The following is a 19,600-nucleotide window of genomic DNA, read 5'->3' as shown; positions in this document are numbered from 1 at the left end:
GAGAAGACTCTCTCTTCTTATGTTTGAGATTCTTGTAAATACCACCCAGGATTTCTAGAGGTGGCATAATTTAATGTCAGCTCTTCTGGGAAAACTAATGAAGAAGGATTTTAGTGTGGAAGCAAAAGTTGGGAATATATCTTTGGCTTTTCTACTTATCAGTTATGTGCCTGTAGCTTAGTTATATAAGTTGAAATAAAATAAAGCATAGCCAGAATCTGGAATCAAACTGCCTAAGAATGATTTTTATCTCTGCCACTTGACAATGTTGAGCTGATTAAAAAATGTTTCTGTGCCTTGGTTTCCTCATTTCTAAAATGGATTATAGTATTATCTATCGTATTTTATGAGTGAATGAATTAGTAAGGTTTTATGAGTAAATTAGATGCTTAGAACAATGATTGGCATATAGTAAATGCTCTGTAAGTGTTGGTCATCATCATCATCATCATCTTCATCATCATCATCGTCAGACAGTAGTTTATCAGTAAGATAAAGCTGTTGAACTCAGTGATTCTGTAAGTAGAAATAATAATACATACTTCATAGAGCATTTGTGAGGAAAAAATGAGTTATACATATAAAAAGCATAAACACTGTATTATTACATTGTCATATCCTCTAAATGGATATTAGTAGGCCTCCTTTTTTGTGAACCTTTTTATTATTTTGTTCCTCTCAAATACTTTGTTGCTGACTTTATACTATGCAAATGGAAACAGATAAGATAGGCATTTTGTATGTTCTTTCTTATTTGGTTTTTTTTTTTTAAGATTTTATTTATTTATTCATGAGAGACACAGAGAGAGAGAGAGAAGCAGAGACAGGCAGAGGGAGAAGCAGACTCCTTGTGGGAAGCCCAATGCGGGACTCAATCCCAGGATCCCGGGATCATGCCCTGAGCTGAAGGCAGACATTCAACCACTGAGCCACATAGGCGTCTCCATTTTGTATATTCTTAAGTGCCTATAATAAAAAGATTTGAGAAGCAGTACACTAGATGACAATTGATAGAGTCTCTCTGATTCTGAACGTTTGCATTATTTTCCATTGATCCTGAAATATAAGCATTATTTCCAAAGTTGTTGTTCTGTCAAGAACACTGGAAAGTGAAATTTGAATTTCACTTGTTTATAGTTAGTCTTTCTTTGGGCATTGCACTGGAAGGGGTATGACTAGCTCAATTAGTATGATCATTGAGGAAATATTAATGCTATTTAACCAGCTATTCCCCTGAAATGCTTGGGGATTTATTTTTCATTTCCCAATGGGTATTAATAAGGTTTTTTTTTTTTTTTTTTTTTTATTAATAAGGTTTTGCGAAATATAAATGAATCAAGTCAGATGACTTAAATTTCAAGCTAGGCTCAAAAAATATATATTCTTCTATAAATTTAAGCAATGAAGATTTTATGTACATTTATATTATGATTTTATTCATGCCCCTTCTGCAGTTGGGGGGATGACCCTGAAATTAACTGGAGGTTTACCTGACTTGATCATTTTCTAGTGCCCTCAAAATATAATTCCATTGTTTTGGCAAATAATTAGTATGTAGCTCTATTACTTTGGTACTTCTGCTACCTTATAACTTTAAGGATCAAATTTTAGTATATTTATTTTTCTTTTATTGGTCTATATATGTACATTTAAACATACTGTATTCCAAAATGAGTTTCTAAAATATTTGAGGGAAATTGAACAGCTTCTGATCAGAGGCTTAACTCTTATTTTAGATTTTGGAATAATTTTTTAAAATATTTATTTATTTTAGAGAGAGAGCACATGTGTGAGCAGGGACAAGAGCGGGAGGGAGAGAGAGGATATCTGTGTCTAATGCTGATCGTTATTCTCTTCTGGCCGCAACTTTTAGCTGATTTTCTGCTCATTAATATTTGAATCTGAAAGAGGGTGAAATTGATGGGAAGAGAGAGACAATGAAATTTGTATTGCTTAGTTTTGTCTTTCTGATCACCATTTTCTTTTTTTAAGGCTGTTATTTCTTTACTAAACTATTAAAAACTTTACTCTGCAAGTAAATAAACTTATTTTTTTGTTTACACAGCTAAAAAGAGCTGTGGTCAGGAAGACTAATTTTAATCTCTTTTCTTTATTTATTTTTTAAAGAAATACCAACATATTTTCCACAGTTAGAAAGATAGGGAACTGAGTTTTGGAAGACATGGTACATTGTATATACAATTACCCAATGTTGTAGAATAACTGGAATCATCTAGTTTAATGGATTTCTAAGGAAATGTTGAGGGTGTTTCTGCCCAGTTGTCTTAATAAGATAGTTGCCACAAATATGTATTTCATATGCTGACTATCTTTCCTCAGGCACAAATACAACAGGAGTATTTTAACAAGGTGAATGCGTGTTTATTTTTTATTTCAAAAAATTAAATTTTAAATAAAGTCAATGTGAGGAATTTAAAATATTGGGTTTTAAAAGTAATTTGATTTTTCTTTTTCCTGTATTTATGTTAATAGAAAACAAAAAATAAACTTTTATGGCTCTTCAAAACTTACTCTTTCCTCTTTCCATTTAGAAACTATAATGCAAAGAAAGCATTTTTCTTAATCTCTAAAATAAGCTTTTAGTGGTAAATATGAATTTATTAAATCGTTTTTCAAAAACTACATAGTTTTAGAATTTAAGTTACCAAGTCCTTGATACTGCATTTATTATTAACATAATATATGTAAGATTTTGCACAGGATTTTCTTTTTAAAAAATCTGATGTTTTATAGAATCAGTGAAATAAGATAAAATGATGTCTTTGTTGCTTTGAATCCATTTTTGCCTTTATTTTTTATTCCTGGCCATAGAGTTCAGATACTGGCAAACCATTTATGGCAGAGTCTTATTGGGGCAAGGATTCCTCTCTGGGCCAAGGATAGCCACCACCTGAGTTCTGGTCTCTGGTTTTGTGGATTCAGAGTGACTTTTTGTTTCCAGATATTGAACGAAATCCTTGTTTAGGCATTAGCTTCAAAATATCTAGTTTTTAACAAAAAAAAAAAAAAAAAAGGAAACATTCAGAGAAACAAGAAAGTAAGGCATATACACAGGAAAAATAGCAATCAATAGAAACTGTCTCTAAGGAAGTCAAGACATTGCACTTAATAAGAAAAAGTAAATAAATTGGATTTCATCAAAATTATAAAGACTTTGTTCATAAAATGTTTGCAAGTCATATATCTGGTGGAGGCTTAGTACTCTAATATAAAGAATTCTTATGACTCAACAATAAAAAGACAACCCAATTTAAAAATGGGCAAAGGACCTGAATAGACATTTCTCCAAAGAAAATATACAAATGGCCAATAAGCACATGAAAAAGATGCTCAGTTTCATTAATGATTAGGGAAATAAATGCAAATCAAAACTAATGTGATACCATTTCACACCTCCTAGGATGGCCTGAATTAAAATTACAAAGCAGAAAATAACAAATTTGGTGAGGATGTGGAAAAATTAGAACAATTGTACATTGCTGATAAAAATTTAAGATGGTATAGGCACTATGGGAGACAGCTTGGCAGTTCCTCTAAAAGCTGGAGAGAGTTACAATATGACTTAGTAGTTCCATTCCAAGAATACCAAGAGAATTGAAGACATGCTCACATTTATACATACAAATTTTTACAGGATATTTATTGATAAATAGCTCCTGAAATGAAAGAACCTAATGTCCATCAGCTGATGGATAAACAAAATGTGGAATATCTAAACAGTGGAAAATTATTCAGCCATAAAAAGGGTGGTGAATATCCCAAAGTTCCCATACTTACTTACCGCATGAGAAAGATTTCAATTGACAAGGCAATGAAAAGACAAAAAAATTGAAAACATCTTTTAGAGGACCGTAGGTGTCTGAGGATGTTAGTCTGAGAAATGTTTCCACATGGCAGTTGCCCAGTGCAGAAGCTCTTTGCTTATCATGATTTTCCTGTGTGGTTCTTTTCATACAGCTGTCAACTTGGAGAGATTTAGTTCACAGAATGCCTCTCTCATCATATCAATGCTGTTTTGTGCTAATTGCCTGCTAAGCAATTTTAAAGTATATTATTAGAGTTATTTACTAACATCTTGTTACTTACTTTTCAAATTATGTGGTTCTCAGCTAAGTCTGGGGAATGAGTGACAAATGTCTTATGTTCTAGAAATTTATAATTCAAATGAAATACAAAACACTAATCTATTTCTTCAGCCCCACCTGTTGGTTTTGTCTGGTTTATTTGAGATAGATGTGGTTTCTAATTCCTAAAACTGTTCTCTACAGATGGCCTGAAGTTGTTTGGGTATAAGTTAGTGACTCTTTTCAAATCAACAGAGTACTTTTATTTAGAAACCTTAGCTCTTTTTTAAAAGGTGATATGCAAATTGGTTTCCTGAAACCAGCATTTCTTTTCTTAATGAACCTTATTTAAGTACCCTTACTGCCAAATGTAAAGCCATTCCACAAATAGAACAGCTGTAATAGTTTTCACTCATCAAAGGTTTTGCATTCCACTATCTGTATATTGTGTTTTGTAAATAGAAAGCAGTTAATACCAGAATCATATCATCAGCACATTGTTGGTGACTCTCATAGCTTCTTAGTGTTGGCTCTTATTTTGGTAGGCTGCCTGTCTGGCTGCTGTTGAATTATTGTCTAATATCTTCTCAGTTCCAGAATCTCAGATAAATTTAGAAGATGTCAGGCTCCAACCTGTAGTCTGAGGGGAGAGCACAGTATGGGGAATCTGATTTTAAATCTAAAAACATTTGTTGCTCAAAATGATACAGTCTGTGAGATTGTATTATTTATGTTTACAGTTGTATGACTGTAACATGACCTCATGTCTCTACAATACTATGAAAAATTGTAAGAAATTTCCCCCAAATGGTACAAAATTAGAAGAGATGTTCTCCAATTTCTAGATCAAGAAAACAGGTTTTTTTTTTTTTTTCCATTGAAAACAGAGTAACAAGGACTTCAAGTGAGCTCAGTTTCTCAATTATAAGAAAGAATTCCAGAGTTTTATGAAGGATTCCAGAAAATATTTAACCATAAAATATCTTAAATATCCTTTAAACTTTTAAATGTTGTATTAGTTAAGTAGTTTTGTCACTTCAAACTCATCACCTGTTTTAGCTTCTGTATCTCTTGGGCATTTTGTTAGACAATGGATATACAGTAAAAAAAAGATCTAGTAACTGGCTTTGAGTTCATAATATAGAAGGGGAGGCAAGCAGGAGAATTACATTTTATAGCATAGTATAGTAAGAAGTATATGGCCCTTTCTATTTTGAGAGCCAGTAGAATTCCAAGTGGGTAAATTCTCAAATGAGTATAACTTAATGTCTTTGGAGGCAGAAAAGACGGACAGATAAGGAAGTAATAAGTAGTCCCTAAGCAGGAAGTAGGGACTTAGCTATTTTTCTTTTGGTTTAGTAAACTCTAAACTCTTCTCTTTATTTTCCTCTTTGTTTCTTCTCTCTTCTATTTCTACTTTTAGTTAGTGTTCCTTCATTATTACAAAATTTGTTGCATAGTTCCATTTTTTTATATTAATACATTAAAAATATTTCATATTTTTTATGTGAATATAAAATGAAGTGGCTTCTTTGAATTTTCATAGGAAAAGAAGGTAGCAATTATATTAATTATAGTAATATTTTACTCAAATGATTATTCTTATTTTGTGTTTGGGTTTCAGAATCGTTTGACATCTTTTTTGTTGTGGTGGTTGATATTACAAGTCTGGCATATTTGCCTTTGCGCTGAGGCTTAAATTGTAATTATTTTCCTTATCATAGGTCCTTCCTCTCTCCCACCATAAGAGATTTAACAAGTTTTTTTTTTTTTAATGACGACATTAAATGACAATGCAGCTCACCTTATTTATTCATCATTAATAGAAGCCTGGAATTTAAAAGTCCAGCATATTTTATAAATGTTGAGTTTGAGGTGACAGATATCCAAATGAAAAAGTCCCATTTAGCAGTTGGAAACTTAAATACCAAATTACTGAGATGAGAAAGATTGTACTTACCCTTTGTAGCAGAATTCTTAGAATGGAAACCAGACCTTGTCATTCCTCTGTTCTTTACCCTCCACTGATTGCCTAATTCAGTCAGAGTAAAGCTAGTCTTTAAAATGGTTTTTATGGCCTTACATGATATAGCCTCCCATGATCTTTCTGATCTTTCTGAGATCATCTGTTCCTTACTCTCTGGTTCTAGTTACATTGATCTCTTTTATGTTTCTCAAAAAGCATAGTTATGCTCTGGCCTTAAGGGTTACAGCTCTTCCCTCTCTGCCCCTGCCAGGAGCACTCTTTCTCCAGATACCTTTCTCCCTTCCCTCACCTCCTTCAAGGCTTTGCTCCTATCTCAACTTCTCAATGAGGCCTTTTCTAACTATGCTGCTTAAAGTTGCTGACCCTTCCAGAACTTTCACACATATCTCTATTTTCGCCTAATTTTTCTCTGTAACACTTAACCACCTTCTAATATACTCTATAACTTACCTTTTAATTTTATTTATTGTCTCTCTCCCTTACAATAAAATGAACCTCTCTGAAGACAGTGATTTTTATAAATTTTATTCACAGCTGTGTCCCCAGTACCTCAAACAGAGGCTGGCATATACCAGGAACTCCATAAATATTTGTTGCTAAGTTAAGTTAGGGCTACCCACTGAGATCAATTTAAAGTTTTCTGACTCATATTTACCTTTCCTGGGAGCATGAAGTATACCAAAGATTTTATTTTTAAAGTCTTTCCTTAAAAAAAAAAAAAAAAAAAAAAAAGTCTTAGGCTCAAAACTAAAATTAACGTATGTAATCTACATGTGTGTATAACTATTAACTTATAGATTTTATATATAGTCATAAAGTATAGTATATAACATCTGTAATTTACTGGATGGCTCAGGCGGCTAAGCATCTACCTTCAGCTCAGGTTATGATCCTGGGATCAAACCCTGCATCAGGCTCCCTGCTCAGCGGGGAATCTGCTTCTTCCTCTGCTTCTCCCCTTGCTCATGATTTTTCTCTTTCTCTCTCTGAAATAAATAGATTTTTTTAAAAAAAATCTATAAATACTTCATTGAATGGATGTTTAGTCACTTAATTCACCAGGGTCCTATAATAGACACACAATAGGTGAGAGCTGATGGAAACTTTGTATATTATGTCAAAGTTAAATGTCCTGCAGACAGTGAGGATTTAGTGAAGGATTTTAAGCAAGAAATTGAGATGAGCAGACTTAAATTTTTGATAGCCCACTCTGTGTCTCAGGGAGACCATCTGGAAAGCTACTTTAATAGTCCAGCAGGAGGGGATGAGAGAATATGAAGAAGGAATGGATTTTGGAAATATTTAGGAAATAAAAATTGACAAATCTTGGTGTCTGCTTGAATGTGGGGTATGAGAGAAGAGGCTAGAATGACTCCAACATACCAACTGAGAGGAGAAATAGAAATATATGTGGTAATGTTAAGTTCATTTTGGAAAGTTGAATTTGAAGTGCCTGTGTGACATCTGGATAGAGATATATGGTGAGGAATTGGATCAGGGGTCTGAGACCCAGGAGGTGTGAGCTAGAGATGGAGTTTCAGGGATAGTCAGTACAGAGATATGTTTTGAAATCATGTTGAGTGAGTGGTATCACGGCAGGATAATGTATATACTCTGAGGGAAAAAGAGACCTTAGGATGTTAGGACCATGAGGAATTCTGACTCCGAAGAATTGGGCGAAAAGTACTCAGAATAAGGTAAGAAGAAAAACCACACTAAATTCTCATCTGTCAGTTCATAACTTAAACATCACCTCTTCAGAGAAGGCTCAGGTGATCCCCCAGTTAAAATTAGGTCTCCTCTATTGCTTCTATTAACCCTATTCTTTTTCTTGGTAACTTTATCACAATTTAAAATTCTGTGTTATTTTTGTGTCTTATTTATGTCTCCTACTGCATGAGGGCAGAAACCTCTCTTTTGCTGTCCATTACTTGCTCAACTTTTAGCACAGTGCCTGATGCATGATAGATGGATAGATTTATTTGTTAAGTAAATGAAGAAAGTTTGGGATCACAGAAGCCAATCGATGACAAAGTTTCAGAAGGTAACTATTTCACATGTTGCTCTAAGTAGTCCAGTAAAGTAATAATAATAATAATGATAGCTAGCAGTATTGAGCCCTAGTAAAATGAAGGAATGAAAAATGTCCGCTGTATTTATTGATGAAGAGGTTTGGGATGAATTATCCACTGAGTGAACACTGCCCCTCAGGGAGCTCTCTGTCTATAGAGGGGGTGATAACAATAGCCAGCTTCTCCAGGAGCTACAGTATGCTCTTTATATGCACCATTTAGTCCTCACAGCAAATCTGAAGGTATGTGAAGGTAATTATTACCCTTATGTTACGGATGAGGAATTAGGTTAAGGAGATTACACACTTTGCCCAGATAGTGGTTAGGTTGAGATTTAAACTTAAGGCCTTCTGACCCCAAGGTCCATGCTTTTAACCACTGTGCTCCAGTAGGGGGATCCAGTTGATTCATCAGGGAACTGATACCTTGAAAATGACATTTGAGCAGGAATGGTTTAGGTGCTGTTTATAGGACAGATTAGAAGTGAGAGTGACTGGAATTGAGAAACCAGATACACGGTTCTTGCATTAATCCAGAATGAGGCATTTGGTTCCAACTGGAATCATAACTATATTTGAAAATAAAGGAGAGGATGATCTAAGATCTCTTATTAAGGAAGAATTGACAGGACATAGATACCAGTTAGAAATCAGGAGTAAAAGGGAAAAGTAAAAAGTAATTATAAGACTACAATCCTAGGCATTGGAGATTTTTATGAACGGTGCTTCTAATATGGGAGAAATTCAAAATGTGCCCTTTTGGTTGCATGAAATAATAAAATTGTGATTAGAATTTTAGATGCTATTTATAACTGAAAGGGGGGATTGACAATCTTTGGTATTGAGAAAGGGCTAGAGACAGACTAAGAGTAAGTTTTAGGACAGGAGGAAAAGGATTTACTAGATGTATTAACTAAAACCATGTGAGAGATTCTCAAGGATCTTGGTCTTTTTTGTAAGAAACTTTAGAAGCACAGCTGCCATGGCTTAATAATTTTATAATTTAAGGAAAAGTTAAAGGTTTTTCCCATTTAACAAGAATTTTCTTTCCTTTTACAAGAATAGGTGGAGTGAAAAATAATGGAGGAGGTGTGTTGTTTGGCACTAATAAAATACAAAAGGTAGTGATAAATATAAGGCCAGGAATATAATTCTGAGTGTCGTTAGGGATTCTATGAAGAATAGTGGTTGATAGGGACAGGTCAGAAGGGATCTGTAAGTGCAGTCACTAACTGGCACAACATGTGAGAGAGAGACCTGGCTAGCATGCTCAGGGAAATGACTTTGTGTTCTCTGGCATCTATACCAAGATCCTAACATAGACTAAACATTTGATCTTTGTCGCCTGACTACATAGACACAAGGTTAGGAGTATAGAATTCAAAGTTGGTAAGTACCAAATCTAGTTCATTGCTTTAACTTCATTTGTATATGTATTATTTATTTTTCCTATTGTATAACATCCCAAACCTTATGAATAAAAGTTGTTTAAAATTCTTTTAAAAGTATAACCTAAAATGAACATAAAAAATATCTGACTCCAGATTATACATTGTTTTTACATTTACATCTAAAAATGATGTTTTTTCTCTGAAAAAAATTTCAGTATCTACTTCATGATTCTAATAATATTTTCATCCTAATTGACCTTTATGATTTCATAAGAGCTTATTAATTTTGTTTTATAGATACAGAAAAAAAAGTATAGAAACACTAACTCTCTGCTTTTGTATAGATGTAGTGGTTTTTATGACGGCTGTAATTAGCTATTCATTGAGAGACTACAAAGTTTAGATATCTTCTAACCTAAGGGAGCCTCCTCCTCCCCTGTGGTTAGAAAGCTCACCAGGCTAGATTTCTTATTGTTGTCCTTCCTTTTTAGGTGTGAAGTTTTTCAACATGAGTGGCCTCGGGGACAGTTCATCCGACCCTGCTAACCCAGATTCACATAAGAGGAAAGGATCGCCATGTGACACACTGGCATCAAGGTAGGAACACTCTTTTCTTAGTCTATATCTGAGAGAACTTCTTTATCAATTTCGACATTTTAGAGCTCCTGTTCCATCTACTCCAAGTTTACTGGTCTTCTTTGAGTCCCTTAGACTTACCATGCTGTCTTGCTTCCCCAGGGCCTTTCCACATGCTTGCTCCCTCTAGATTTCCTGGAACCTATAGAACACCTGTATGTTATCCAGATGCCAGCTTAGATATATTACCACCTTAAAAGAAGCTTTATTTCCATAACTATTATATTAAATCTCCCTCATTCATGTGTCTGTCTCACATTATGTCTATAGCTCTGATCCATAATTTCAAGTTTTTACTAATTATGTGATTATTTCACAAATCCCTGTCTTCTCCACTACACACTTAGACTACCATTTGGTAAGGACCTTGTCTGTTCTTACCATTTTATCCCTAGTTTGTAGCATAGTATTTGGATTATGTAGAATAAGGACACAGTAAGTATTTGTCAAGTGAATAGATAAATTCATTGTACATCTTTAATTGCTATCTTAGAACATTATGGTCTTAGTAGAACAAAGAAATATATTGTTATAATGTTAGGATTTTAAAGGATCTCTATTTATGAAATTAAATATTTGTATATTGTAAGGAATATGATCACCTTCAATTGGCTAAAAGAGAATTACTGCTAAGGAGACTCTAACAAATTCCGATAGAAAAGGAACCACAATCACATCAAAAGAGCAGCTTTCTACCCTTTGAGGAGAAGAGTGGGGATCCATTCACCTTCTAGGATCTAAAGCAAGCTTTCTCAGCCTTTCACACTATTGTCATTGTCAGCCAGATAATTCTTTGTTGTAGGGCACTATCCTGTATTGTAGGATGTTTAGCAATATCCTGGGCTTTCACACTAAAGGCCAGTAGCATCTTTATATCATTTGTGATAACCAAAATGTCATATCAGTTGTGATTGCCAGAAATGTCTTCAAACATTATCAAATGTCTGTCAGTATTTCCCAAGGATGGGGAAAGCAATATGGCCCCAGTTGATAATAGCTGATCTAGAGAGTTGAAGTGACAAAAGACTCTTTTGTCACTGGATTACATGCTTTTTTCTCAATGACAAGGAAAGTAAAGGATTTTAACGAGAGTGCTAGGCTCTAGGCTGGAGAGAGAAACTTAATCAGTTCAGAGAACTATCATAGAGAGATCATAACCTAAGTACTCATAACCACAGGTATGTATCCAGATGCTCAGAGGATATCAAGATACAATCCAGATTTATGTTGTCAGAGTTAATGAGAACTATCATAGAGAGATCATAACCTAAGTACTCATAACCACAGGTAATGAGTTAACTAGAACTGAGTTAATGAGAACTATCATAGAGAGATCATAACCTAAGTACTCATAACCACAGGTAAGTCTCCAGATGCTCAGAGGATATCAAGATACAATCCAGATTTATGTTGTCAGAGTTAATGTTCTTATTTCTATCTGTATATAACAAAGTCAGTTGTTTACAAAGGAAAACTTAAGAATAAATAATTAAAACTATGTTTTTTGGATTTCATTTTTTTATTTGGGGGAATTATTTAAATCTATAAAAGTATAGACACTAAGAAAGTATCTCTACTCATCACATATATTTTATGGTATTGTTAGTATTTTGTTAATATTTTATCATATTTGTATAGTCTTGTTTGAAAAAAGGTAGTAAAATAATGATTAAATTGATCTGTCTGCAATTAATTTCTCCATTTTTAATGATTATGTATATAAAAGGATTGGTGAGTAAATATATATTGTACAATACTGTATAGCATATATATTTTCCTATGATACACTCTTTGCAGCATGCATCTTGAGATATAAGCGCATAGATTCAGTCCTGTCACCTTTTGATTAAATATTATATTACAGCAACGTACACCATTTGAAAAATCCATTTCTCTACAGAAGAGAGCTTCCCTATAGATAAACAAGCTTTTTGTTAGAAATTTTCTCTCTTACTGCTAGCACTGCAGCGAACATCCTCATATATACCTCCTACTTTATACATAAGAGTTCCTTTAGGATCTGAGTACATATTTTTTTGGGGGATCTGTGTACATTTTTTTGTTAACTAGGTAACTACCACATTGCTCTTCAAATAATAAGCATCCAGAGCTTTTTTTTTTTTTTCACATCCTTACCCACACTACTCTCTCTCCTCACTTTAACTCTTTGCCAATCTGATTGATGTGTGTGGGGTTACAGTTTCAAGTATATTTCACTGATGACTAGATACATTGATCATGGTTTTTGTTTTCCTCTTCTGTGAATTTCCTGGTTATATCTTTTGCCCATATTCCTGCTAAGGTGTTTGTCCTTTTTATTTGTAAGAGTTATGTTTAATTTTCTAGGTACTACTATTTGTTGCTTAAACTTGATTCATATGCTATCTCCCAATCTAACTCTGTTTTTGAAATCTTTTGACTTATTTTAAAACCTTCAGTTTTCATGTGTCAAGCTCATGGGGGGGGGGGTCTTATTAAAGAATATTTTCCCCTCTACTTCAAGACCTTCACTGCATTTTTACATATTTTCTTCTAATAAATATTTAAAGTTGTAATCAATCTGGAATTTATTTTTGTGTATGATATAGTTTTATTTTTTCCTACGAAGAATAGAAGTGGTTATGAATGACCCTATCCTTTCCCTGCTTTTGTGCTGTTAACTTTATCATAAACTGAGTTCCTGAATAGATAGAGATCTAGTTTCGAACCTTCTTATGACAGTCACCTTGATATCTGAAGGGGCAGGACATTCTTTTTTGTCATTTTTCAAAATTGTTTTCCCTGTTCTTGTCCCTTTACCATTCCATTCAGATTTTAAAATCAGTTTTATAAGTTTCCCCTGGGGGGAAAAATACTCCTGGGATCTAGATTAGAATTTCATTTACTTTTATGCATTAAATTGGGAGAGAAATGACATTTTTATTTTCTAGACTCCAGATTCTAGAGCGTTCTTATTTGTAAATATAAAGGCTGTTCACGTATTCAAGTCTTCACTGTTCTTCAGCAATAGTTTATAATTTTCCTCTTTGAACAACTAGCCCGTCTTTAGTTAGATAATTCCAGGGTACCACAGAATTTTTATTGCTTTTAGAAGTGATATCATTTTGTCTATTGCACCTTCTAATTGGCAATTTTTAATATACAGGAATACTAATGATTTGGGATTATTGGTCTAATGTTCTGAACTTTCTTATTTGTTTTATGGTTTATTTATAAAACTTTGATATTTTTGTACCTACATAATCATGTTATTATAAATATCAAAAAACTAATATATTATTCTCAGATGTTTTAAAGATAATCCTTATATGTTTGTAAGGATAATCGAATGTTTGCTTTCAGAATGTTTGAGAACATTCTCTCCTTCAGGTTTATAAGTGTGGGCTTTAGTTTTCAATTGATATTTTTGATATGGTAAACCAAAACTTTGTGATTTTGAAACTGGAGTTTGCACATGAATACCACCTTGTCATGTTTCTTTTGGTTTGTTATCTGCTGTCACTTTAAACAGATTTTGAACTCATTAATCATAAAAGTGTACGTTATATTTTAGGGTATTGAGAGCCCTTGTGCCCATGAGCCCTGATAGAGTTTCTTAGTAATTGTTTGATGGGATGAGATGTCTCATATCTCCTCCTATTCTCTTTTCTCCATTCCTTAACTCTACTGGAGAATGGGGATTAAAATGCTGGTCTCAAAATAGTGGATAGCTGTGCCTTGTGCCTGTATAACATTTCTAATTCAGCTCAACAAGTGCTTTATTAAGTGCCTGCTATTCAACCAGCATGATGTGCATGATGTTATAAGGATATAAGTGAAATGAGGCATGTTTTCTATCTTCAGGGAGCTTGCAAATCTGGTCATGCCACACATTCTTCTAAAACCCTTCTGGGCTTCCTCTTACCCTGAAAATAAATAATCATAGCCAAAATGTTGATAATAGATAACATTTATTGGACTAATAGCCAGGAATTCTGCCAAGCGTTTTACATGTATCATCTTTAATCCTCACAAAATTCTGGGAGATAATTAATGTCATCATCCTTGTTTTGCAGTTAAAGAAATTGAAGCTTAGAGAAGGTAAATTGCTGCCCAGGTAACTTGCCCAGGGTTACATAGCTAATAAATGACTGAGGAAGTTTCAACTTGTGCTTTTAAGCAATGTACCATGCTCTTTATCATGGTGTATGAAAGAGCCCTCATGATCGGGCCTGGTCCTCATCTCTTGCCCTTTTGTTTCTTATTTATACATCAGCCATGCTGAACTACTTACAGGTTCTTTAACTTGACATTTTCATTCTCATTTTATACCTTTGAAAAAGCTGGGTTTGTTTGCCTCCCCCACCCTGAAACCAATCCCTCTCTACTGGCTGGGTTGGGACAATTCATTCTCTAAGTCTAGGTGCTACCTCTGTGAGCTTCTGTAGTATTACAGTCTTGTCAGTGTAATAGCTCCTTTTCTTTATTCTCACACTAATTGGGGCTACCTCTAATTTAACCGTGGGTCCCTGGTACATACTACAAGGTTATCTGGCACATAATAAGCAGAGGAACATTTATGAAAAAGCTAGTAGTTGAAAACAAAAGATACATGAGGAGTTAATTCATAGCTTTGTTAACTAGCATGTGTGCCAGATCAATGGAAGTCTGTTGGGCTGGTGAAATGTAGGTGGCCCAGAGTAATAAAGGAAACCTTCTTTTCCATTAAGGTAGAAATTTTTTGTCACACCTGCCCCTTCTTCAGTTTTAACTTTATTTGAATATATCTGCTCTCATTTTCTGTCCTTGCTTATTAGTTACTTCATTTTGTGGTGATTTTCCTAGTTTCATTCTTAAGTCATTTTATAGACACCTCAGCATTTCGTTACTCTTAGCTTCTTCCTTCCTCTGTCACCTCTCTGTCTGACTATCCTGCCATTCTATCACTTTATTTTACTCTACAGTGGTGTCAGGCATTTCAGTTTTACATAAAACTTAATGTCAAAAACAGATTTGAGGGTTCCACCACATGAATCCAGTTTACTCATATTGGAATTTAGACTCCTGGATTTAAACAGATGATACTTTAAACTGAATCTACAAAATAAGTGTAGTATGAATTAGTTTCTCTAAGGCAAAAACTTGTCAATTTGCAGACATGGGGTTCTCTGAAACCTTGCATATATGGAAATGTGTGTTACTCATTTTCTTCATGTTTTCAACACCTTGGTGTGAAATTTGTCAAAATACCTTGCTGCATATACCATCTGGAAATTCTCAGATAAAGTTTTACTAAGTAAGATGAGACTAATAACTCAATAATGAAAGGCTTTAAAGATAAAGACAATGATTATTATGGTTTTAAAATTTGGTTATGTTTTGGGATGTGTACCATTTTGTAGTATTTTGTTTTATGTAGTTAAATACATTTTATTGGTTGACTTGGTTCTTTTCAACACTACTGCATTGTTATGGAAATGCTATTGCTTTTATCGTGTTTTTTTTATTACGAAAAGTGGTTTTTTTAATTGTCAATTATGAACTTTTTAAAAAGCAACTGATCTTTCCCTCTTTTCACCTCTTTTTTTCTACCATTATACCAGATGATTTTGATTGCTGCTTATTAAAACAAAGAGCTATTTGTGACCAGTCTTTCTTATTATGTTAATTTGATAATGGAAAAATTCATTTCAAAGTAATACTTCACTGTCTTTGCATGTATTACATAAAGCAAGTTGCCTGATGATTTGGCTAATTAAACCAGGAGTAAAGACTGGAAAACAAAAGTGAACGATATTCATTCACTTCATTTGAATGAATATAAAATGCTAGCTGTTTGCACTATTATCCTTTGTTCTCATTATTTTGCTTCCAGATAAATAAAAATTGATTGTATTACATTTATGAGAACCTATAAATAGATGTCTTTTCTATTTTTTTAGAACAAAGTTGTATACAAAAGACATTCTCTGTACCTTATCTCTAATTATTGATCTATTATTCTTTTTATTTTACTTTTTGGATGGATACTCCTTTCTTTTTGATGAGGACCAACTAATGGTCTAATCATTATACAAATTAAGAGTTTATTAGAGATGAGTTTTTCAGATTTCCGAGTATAACTTATTTGAACTAGTATAATCTCACTGCTTAATTGATATATATCAAAGTTATTTGAAAATTCACATTTTCTATTTCAAGGAGTTGTTATTTAGAATATAAAATAAATTCCAAGTGCAACTTGTATATGTACTGTCTGCTTCCTTTTAATGTTTAACATTCATTGGCTATTTGAAATATTTGATACATTTACATCATTAAGGAGGAAATACATCTGTGATGGCAGTTTTTCTTTTTATGTATTTTGGCCAGAATTGTCTTCTGCACTTTGGTATTTTGGAGTATCTGTTTTTCAGATGTGAATTTAGATTGTTTTCAAAATCTGACTTTATATTTCAGATAAAATTACAGATCTCTATAAGGTTGTTAATATTAAGTACTTGAACAGAGAAGGAAGTATGGTGATAGAAATGTACACTAACTGGTTTTTCTTTGTGGAACAGCACTGAAAAGAGACGCAGGGAGCAAGAAAATAAATATTTAGAAGAGCTAGCTGAGTTACTATCTGCCAACATCAGTGACATTGACAGTTTGAGTGTAAAACCAGACAAATGCAAGATTTTGAAGAAGACAGTCGATCAGATACAGTTAATGAAGAGAATGGAACAAGGTAAACAAAACAAAACCATGGCTGTGTGCTTTTTTATAAGGACCTTTATAATATGTGATTTTATTTTTTTATTATTAAGAAATTGCTTTGAATTTCATAATTTTATTAAACATTTTTGTTTATATGGTCTTTATAACATGAATCTGAGAGCCTTCTTGTTATAACAACAAGGCTTATTAATTTAACTTGAACACTTGTTGCCTTGGGAGGTTATAGAACCTGGTACCATAAGGGATAGAGTCAAGAAACATAAGTTGTGGTGTCAGACCTGAGCTTTGGCACAGTGTTGAAAGACAGTAGCTCAGTTGTAGGTAACTCCCTCCATCTGAAAAATAAGTTGGTCTCTGCCTTGGCTCTGGGTGTGGGAAACAGTCTCCTCTGAGAAGACTCTCATTTTTTTTTATGATTCATATTTATACTAGCCATATTTACTGAGGACCCCACGCCACAAAATCCCTAGCAAAGAGTTAAAAGAGACCAAAGGCAGAGTGTCTCTTGGCCCCAAGACATTCCCAAAGAAAAATTGCTCCCAAGGTGATTTTATGCTAAAACTTTAAATGACATATGAGGAAACAATCTACAGTAAGTAGGACCCCAAATAACAAACATAAGGAATAGTCCCAAAAGAACTTCAGATTAAGAGCAGCAATGTGAAAAGATTATAAACAAATATATTTGTAATGATTAAAGTGACAGGATTTTAAGATTTTATAAGCTGGAAAGTCAATTGTCTAGTGACAGCCGATTGAGCAGACAGGAGAAACTGGTATTTTAAGTCTGCAGGGGAAAGCCAGTAAGAGGCTGTATGTCTCCTTGCAGCTTGATCTTAAACCCTAACAGCCTGACTCATGCTCCCTAAGTCAGAGGTGAGAGGACTCCCCTGGGGATCCTGAGCAGTCCAAAGGAAAAGACACACAGACACTGACCATTGGGAATGGGTCAACATGACAAAATCAGTTCCCTGTCTTGCCCCCTCTATCCACATTTTCTCCCTACTCCCACTAGAGCCCCCTAAGGGTGAGGATTTTTGTTTGCTCATCATTGTGTTCTCCATCTCTAAAACAATTCCTGGCTATGTAGTAGACTTTCATGAATATTTGTTGAATAAATAGATGAAGGGTTGAAAGATAGTGTGAAGAAATCCCTTAGAAAATAAAGTAAAAAGATAAGCAGTGGAAAGCAAAGGAAAGATGGGAATTATGGGATTAGTTCAGGAGGTATAACATATGATTAATTCCAGAAAAAGAGAACAGACCAAATAGAAGGGAGGAAATTATAAGAGTAATGATATAAAAACAAAACACTTCTCAGAATTAGAGCAGTGTGGATTTCCAGATTGAAAGCACTCATATAGTGCTCAACACAGTGAATAAAAAAGAAAGGAAAAAAGAAAAAACCCATACCAATGCACAATTTTTAGAAACTACAGAGAAAAAACAAGAGAAAGAAAAAATAGGTGCATACTAGATTTTCAGAATGTATCCAGATTTCTGAATAGCAGCACTGAAAAATGAGAGTTCTAAACCTGGAATTCTGTGTGCACCCAAATGAAGTATGAGTGCAAAATAAAGACATTTTCAGATGTTCAAAGCCTCAGTTGAAAAGTTTTTTTGTGTACTTTTTTCAGAAGTAGCTACCAAAACCAAGGTAGTAAACCAAGAAAGAAAGGCATAAGATCTTAATCCAAGGAAACCATAGAATCTTAACAGAAGAAAGATAGAATAGAGACTTAGAACTACAGTTGTTCATCTTCCTAAAAATGTAGCCAGTCCCAGTTGAAGCAGGTAGATATGGGTCTCCAGGAGGAAAAGTTCCATTTAAAAAAAAAAAAAAAAAGGAAGAATATCTGATGACTGACCAAATTGAGAGGAATTTTTCAGCTCTTGGGGACAGTTTAGAGATGAGTTAAAAAAAAAAACTAAAACACAAAATATAAGAAATGTAAATTGTAGCACATACCTTGGCTCATTTGTGAACCATGTATTTATGTAGCTACAGTAACATAGACATTAAATACTGATTGCTCTAAAAATTCTTGTAACTATATTGGGAGAATGGAGGGAGGGAGGGAGAGTGAGGGAGAAATATATGTGTAGAAGGTTGATGTAAGTTCAAGTCTTTTTATGATTGCATGTCAGTAATGTCTGTCATGAACATAATCAAGATATAGCAAATAAACATGTTATTGGGAAATACAGAATATATTAGCTACAATTATAGGCTAGGCTACTGTAACAAGAGACCCCAAACACAGTAGCTTTAACAAGATAATCTATGTATGTGTCAGAGGTTGTGATTCCTTCCATCTTTTTTGCTGTGTCATTCCTAGTATATTACCATTACTCACATGGTTAGACATGGCTCACCTGTCCATATCCCAGCTGACAAGAAGGGGGAAGAAGAAAATGGGAAGGCATGCTTCTTTCCTTTTAAGGATAAGACCCAGAAATTGCATGTCATTTCTGTTCACATTCCTTAAGCCAGAAAGTAGGTCACTTAGCTACTCCTGCCTTAGGATTTGCCTAAAATTTTAGATGTTTTGCTTTTCACACAGTTATTTAATTTACTTGGACTTGATGGTTTATGTTTTTTTGCAAACTTGTTTAAAACACAAAAACCTGTGTTTTAATTCTATAAAAGCATGAATTGATGAAGGAAGTAGATCTTAGAAATAAATGAGAAACTTCTATACCATAATAATAAAAAGATAGCCCAATTAAA

At 33.8% G+C, this 19,600-nt stretch overlaps 1 protein-coding gene across 8 annotated transcripts in view; it reads left to right on the top strand.

Annotated features, from left to right (window-relative positions):
* NCOA1 (nuclear receptor coactivator 1) overlaps positions 1-19,600 on the top strand; it is a 242,279-nt gene that overhangs the window by 140,185 nt on the left and 82,494 nt on the right. For all 8 annotated transcript variants that reach the window (XM_041756554.1, XM_041756549.1, XM_041756551.1 and 5 more), the window contains 2 exons: positions 10,026-10,131; positions 16,713-16,879. In XM_041756554.1, the coding sequence (XP_041612488.1) occupies positions 10,043-10,131; positions 16,713-16,879 (256 nt within the window). In that variant the 5' untranslated portion in view covers positions 10,026-10,042. The remainder of the gene's footprint in view (positions 1-10,025; positions 10,132-16,712; positions 16,880-19,600) is intronic.

The sequence above is a fragment of the Vulpes lagopus genome, chromosome 5 (assembly GCF_018345385.1).
Source record: "Vulpes lagopus strain Blue_001 chromosome 5, ASM1834538v1, whole genome shotgun sequence".
Classification (NCBI taxonomy): Eukaryota; Metazoa; Chordata; class Mammalia; order Carnivora; family Canidae; genus Vulpes; species Vulpes lagopus.
This window is presented reverse-complemented; position numbering and strand designations above follow the sequence as displayed.